We start from the raw sequence: 5,252 nt of genomic DNA, 5'->3' as shown, positions 1-5,252 counted from the left end.
CAAGAGAGACACCAACTTTGCGCGCACGTGTGTGTGTGTGTGTGTGTGTGTGTTACTAGATGGGTAAGGTTTAAAGAAGATATCGGGAAGGAAGGCAGGCCAAGCAAAGGAAACCAGCACCAACGAAGGCTAGAGCTGAAGGTTTAACAGCAGGTGGAGGGCACAGCGAGTTTTGGCGATCACACCACCTGGGGAGGGTCAGAATGATGCTGTGCTAGGGATTCCCTCCTTTCCAACAAACTGTTGAGCGCCTGTGAGCCAGAAGCTGTTCTGGGCAATGGGAAACAGCGGTGAAGATTCCGATTAAGCTTTTCCTGAGGGTCCGCTTGATTGGCTTGGGCTTTTGTGGCGGGAGGTAGCGTGGCTCTAGCAGCCCCTTAGATCTCCGGACGCACATGGGTCTGTCGGTAGGTTGGCGGTCCCGCTGCGCGCGCCGCCTAAACTGCTCCACTGCCCCGCCCGGCTCGGAGCCCGCCCCTAGTCCGACCCACACGTGGGTTCCCGCACGTCCGCCCGGCTCCCCCCTGACGTCAGCCTCGCGGTTCCATTTAAGGCCCCTCCCGCGCTCAGCTCCGAGTGTCGGAGCCGCTGCTGCCAAGTCCGGATCCAGTCTCGCGCGCCGGTGACGCCCGCCCTCCCGACGTGCACTCCCGGTACGGTCTGGCCCCAAGTGCACGGAGCTGGAGGGTCAGGAGAACGAGCAGCCTCGGGTTTGCTAACTCGACGCTGCCCGCAAAGGGGTCTCCGTTTCCGGGGCGTGGGGGTGGCGGGGGTGAGGCAGAGTTCGCAGACCATACCTGGGCGGTGGCCCACGCCATGCGTGGGCTCGGGAGCCAGCAGCACTCTGCTTTTGCTCTAAGCGGGCACCACGATCTCTGGTCGGGCTGGGAAAGCCTGTGGTCGAAAGCCCAAGTGGATGCAGAAGGACAAGAATAGGACAGAAAATGAAGGGTGGGGCATACCTCCGGGCTTAAAAGAGGCAAACGGCACAGAACTCGAGGTCCGATTTCCAGAACCCACAGAGCCGAAAAAGCCTCAGCAGTCGGGCGGTGGGGCTGGGGGAGGAGGTATGAAAGCCGGGGAGCGCTGCTCGGGTCGCTTTTTAACCCTGGGGCTCGCGAGAGGTCGACTCCATGGAGCGGCTGCTGTCGCTGTTACAGGGCGCTCTCTGCGCAAATTACACTTAATAAGCGACTGCTGATGTATCAGGTGCTGCCCTAGGCACGATGCATGCAAAGATGAAGCCGGAAGAGAATTCAGCCCTCCTGCGTCGCAGATGGTATTTTGCGAGTAGGATATCTGGTACCATCCACTCCTTTTGAAAAATGGGGGGGGGGGGACCTAAAGCTGGGAGAAAGGGCAACTCTGAGGTAACAAAGTGGGTGGCAGATTTGGGGAATAGACCCTCTTTCTGCAGGGCTCCTCCGTCACCCGTGTCCCCACATTAAAGGGAGCGCTGGATCCTTAGGTTTTCGGTGAAGCCAGGTCTAGAAATAGCAGTGATTTGTAAGGAGAGATCCGATTCCAGCTTGGTGACTCTGGGCAGTCTGCCTGGAAGTCCTTGGATATTTTTGCCCTTTTGGAACTCAAGACTAGACGTGGGGCTTTGGGATTCAGCCTGTGGTAATCTTTCCAGTGAATGCAGTGCGGGGTTGCATTAGCAGAGCGAAGGCCTCCTCCCCGGCTTTGGAAATGGAGGATTACACCAAGTATCCTATTAACTTTAGGGCTCCGGGCCTCTACAGCTATTTTTGCACTTCCTATTTCCTCCTACCGGGCCTCACGCCTTTGCAACATGGATCGCAGCAGAAGCCACACGAGGCGCCTCCCTCCCGGTTTGTTAACAGCAATCAAGTATTTGCGATTTAAAGTCTGGCTGTGGCCGCATGCGTAGCCAGGGAGGCAGCCAGCTGGGGCATTACTTAGGTCTAAACTCCGCCGCGGGGCTCTCTCCGTCTGACCCTAAGAGTAATTTCCAGTCATTTCCGCTCGTGGGCGGGGCTACCCCGGCCGCCGCCGTCCGGGGCAGTGCCCAACTCTGGAAAGCTTGGGGTTCCTACTCTACTCTTGTCCCCGCCCACTGCTTGGAAATGAGCATGCGCGCGAGTCTCGCGCAGGCGGGAGTGGGGGAGGGGCGGTAAACCCCATGAGCTCTGGCTGAGCTGTTGGCATCCTTCTGGGGCTGGATGAGGGAGTGATTGCGCATGAGCAGAGCTTTTTGCATGCCGTAAGACGACTGGGTGGTTCCATGAGGCAGTTACAGGAGGTTTTCCACGTTCCTCGGGTCCTTACTTGAGGGTTTGGCGGGAACCCGGGTGACTGGAGTAGAGCTGGGCAGGCAGCTCACAGCGATTTTGTGTGAGGAAAGGCGGCCCCGCTTGGGGTTAATAAGTCAAGATGAGTGAGTCCTCAGGAAGCTATATTTACACTCAAACGTCAATACTATTCCATGCCAAGGTGAGATCCTTTACACCAAGATGCTAGAGAGACCAGACCCTGGCATTAGGTCTTTCAACATTCCTGTGGCCAGCTTTAGGTTTTTTCCTTCCCCCCTTTTAGTGGCAAGTACCCCCAAAAGAAGTAAAATGAACTCCTTTGGAACAGCTTTTGGTTAATAGCGTTAATTTAAAGAAGATGCGGTGACTGTGCGTTTTTTCTCCCCTTTAGATTCCTTTTGGTTCTAAGTCCAAAATGGCAACTCTCAAAGATCAGCTGATTCAGAATCTTCTTAAGGAAGAACATGTCCCCCAAAATAAGATTACAGTTGTTGGGGTTGGTGCTGTTGGCATGGCTTGTGCCATCAGTATCTTAATGAAGGTAAGTGAGAGCCCATCTTTCTGGGAGCCACCCATCCCCCCACTCCTCCAAGAATTGCATTATCACATTGTATATACAAAGATTCAGGTTCATGCACTCAGCATTTTATGGAACAAACTTCAGAAATGTGATGCCATACCAAAAGCGTATCTGAACTAAAAAGAAAAAGTTGTCGGGCAAGTGACACCGTTCCTTTTTTTTTTTTTTTTTTTTTTTTTTTTAAGAGGTTTTAAAATATTTTTTATTTGACAGACACACAGCGAGAAAGGGAACACAAGCAGGGGGAGTGGCAGAGGCAGAGGAGGGCTTCCCGCTGAACAGGGAGGTGAGGGACTCAATTCCAGGACCTGACCCGAAGGCTAACACTTAAGGACTGAGCCACCCAGGCACCCCAGGGTGACACTGTTCCTTGAATTCACTTTGCCCTATTAACATGCATGAATTGCCTACAAATGAAAGAGTCCATGCCTTTAAACAAGCTAAAGTTATTTTAAAATAATTTTTGAATTGAAAATCATACATTTGGTAAAATTTAAAATCACGCTAAATGTGGGAAATCCTAAGCCTTTCTTCCACAAAAAAATCCCACCTTGAATAGTAATTTTGGTACCAGTTATGGAGCTAACACTTAGTTAGAATTTGTGAATGAATAAACACATTTTAAGTAGTCAGGCCTGGTTTATATATAAAAATAATTGCAACTTACCATAAAATATTTTAAATTTAGATTTGGAGTTCAAATAAGGGAGTGAAATGATTAATTCTGGTTTTTGAACAGGAAAGGAATGAAATAAGGAACTGAAGGCAGAAATGAGCTATGTAGGGTTGGGTTACAACCTGTTGCTTCATATGTGTTCTTAGGAGGAGTAACAGTGTAAAGGCTTCCCCCACCATCCTAAAGGAGACCATTGCTGTGAAACCTTTCCGAAGCCACAATGGTGTAAAGTGAAGACAGTTACCATTGATTAATAGAAAATTTTTTTGAGCATTCCCAGACAAAAGAAATAACCTTAGGCTTTTCTGAACCTTAGGACACATCTTGCTGACAGATACACAAAATAGAGGTGAAGTACAGATGTTCACACAGTTCAAAGCTATGACAGCTTGATACTGAGATGCTGAGTAAAGTTCCCTAGGGAAGGAGCTTGTTGGTACCTAGGATGTGTACTACTACTCTAAGGGCTCACTGCAGAACAAACAACTGAATGCCATTATTGCTTTTTGCCTTTTTCATAAAAGCACAAATCCTCTTTGGATTTCTTTCAGTAAAAACAGGTACAATGTTAGGTCTTGTGTAAAAATGAATTGGCATAATGCAGACTTCTGAAAATGAGGGGGTGCCGGTACCAATTCTTACTGCTTTTCTGCTGGATCAGAAGTTGATGCCATCTGTTTTTTTTACACCTGTGAATCACCTGTGGTCTTTTCCTGTGATGCTCTCTAACTTGGGTGTGTATAAGCGTAGTGCAAGGTTATCATAGATGATTCGGGGTAGATCTGTAGCTCAGCCAGTATAACTTAACTTAGTTATAACAGTTCACAACCCATGTCTGTTAAATCGGTTACTGGTGCTCCTGGTCGGAGATGTACCTGTGAACATTTGCTGGTTCACTTGAAAGGACGTTTTTCACCAATATTTTGCAATGCACAAATCTATATTCATGTGACACTGTTAGTATTGGTTAATGTATGGGAAATATATAGACAAAACGATCCAGAATACCACTTTTTTTAACTTCCAAGTCGTAATATTAGTCAGACTCACTATTGTAATGAATAATGACCTAAAATCAATGTAAAAAACTGAATTTGAGAGTGTAAATACAGCAGCTTTATGTAATTGGGTGATATTCCATCCATTGCCAGTCCAGGGTTCTGCTTCCATATAGTGGCGTGGTGGAGCCCTTGCAAAGCTTGCTCTAGTGAGGAGAGAAGATCAATACTTCTTCCTATGCTTGGGTCATCTGAGAGTCCGTTTTTAAATGGGGGCCTACCTTTATTTTGAGGTATGTCCCAATACTAATAAAGTAGCAGAACTCTTTCTGTCCTAGAAATACAGAAATTTTGCATGCTTTTCTATTTGACTAAATAATATATGCTTTGCATTTGACTAAAAATGTTATATTTCTTAGGACTTGGCAGATGAACTTGCTCTTGTTGATGTCATGGAAGACAAACTGAAGGGAGAGATGATGGATCTCCAGCATGGAAGCCTCTTCCTTAGAACACCAAAAATTGTCTCTGGCAAAGGTGAATTTCAATAAGCTTATATTGTGGTCTGTGCTAAACTTAATTCCCTATCAGGCTTGAAATCCTGCTTCAAAGATTGACTTTTTATATAGGATCAGAGAGCCTTTGAACAATTTTGCATTGGTAACCTTTTATATGAAAGTTGCAATTTCTGGTAAATGTTTTTTTTTTTTTTTTTTTTTTTT

At 47.4% G+C, this 5,252-nt stretch overlaps 1 protein-coding gene across 2 annotated transcripts in view; it reads left to right on the top strand.

The window, feature by feature from the left end:
* Positions 1 to 571: 571 nt before the first annotated feature.
* The window catches only part of LOC111149522 (L-lactate dehydrogenase A chain), a 12,963-nt gene continuing 8,282 nt past the window's right edge, over positions 572 to 5,252 (top strand). The window contains exons 1-3 of one of the 2 annotated variants that reach the window (XM_022506619.1): positions 572 to 653; positions 2,668 to 2,817; positions 4,950 to 5,067. In XM_022506619.1, coding sequence (XP_022362327.1) covers positions 2,692 to 2,817; positions 4,950 to 5,067 — 244 coding nt within the window. In that variant the 5' untranslated portion in view covers positions 572 to 653; positions 2,668 to 2,691. Of the gene's footprint in view, positions 654 to 2,202; positions 2,458 to 2,667; positions 2,818 to 4,949; positions 5,068 to 5,252 lie in introns of those variants that run through there. The other variant, XM_022506618.1, reaches the window with a different exon arrangement.

This window comes from Enhydra lutris, unplaced genomic scaffold (assembly GCF_002288905.1).
Source record: "Enhydra lutris kenyoni isolate GAN:26980312 unplaced genomic scaffold, ASM228890v2 scaffoldscaffold22, whole genome shotgun sequence".
Taxonomy (NCBI): Eukaryota; Metazoa; Chordata; class Mammalia; order Carnivora; family Mustelidae; genus Enhydra; species Enhydra lutris.
The sequence above is the reverse complement of the archived record's forward strand: the minus strand, read 5'-3'. Positions and strand labels throughout refer to the sequence as shown.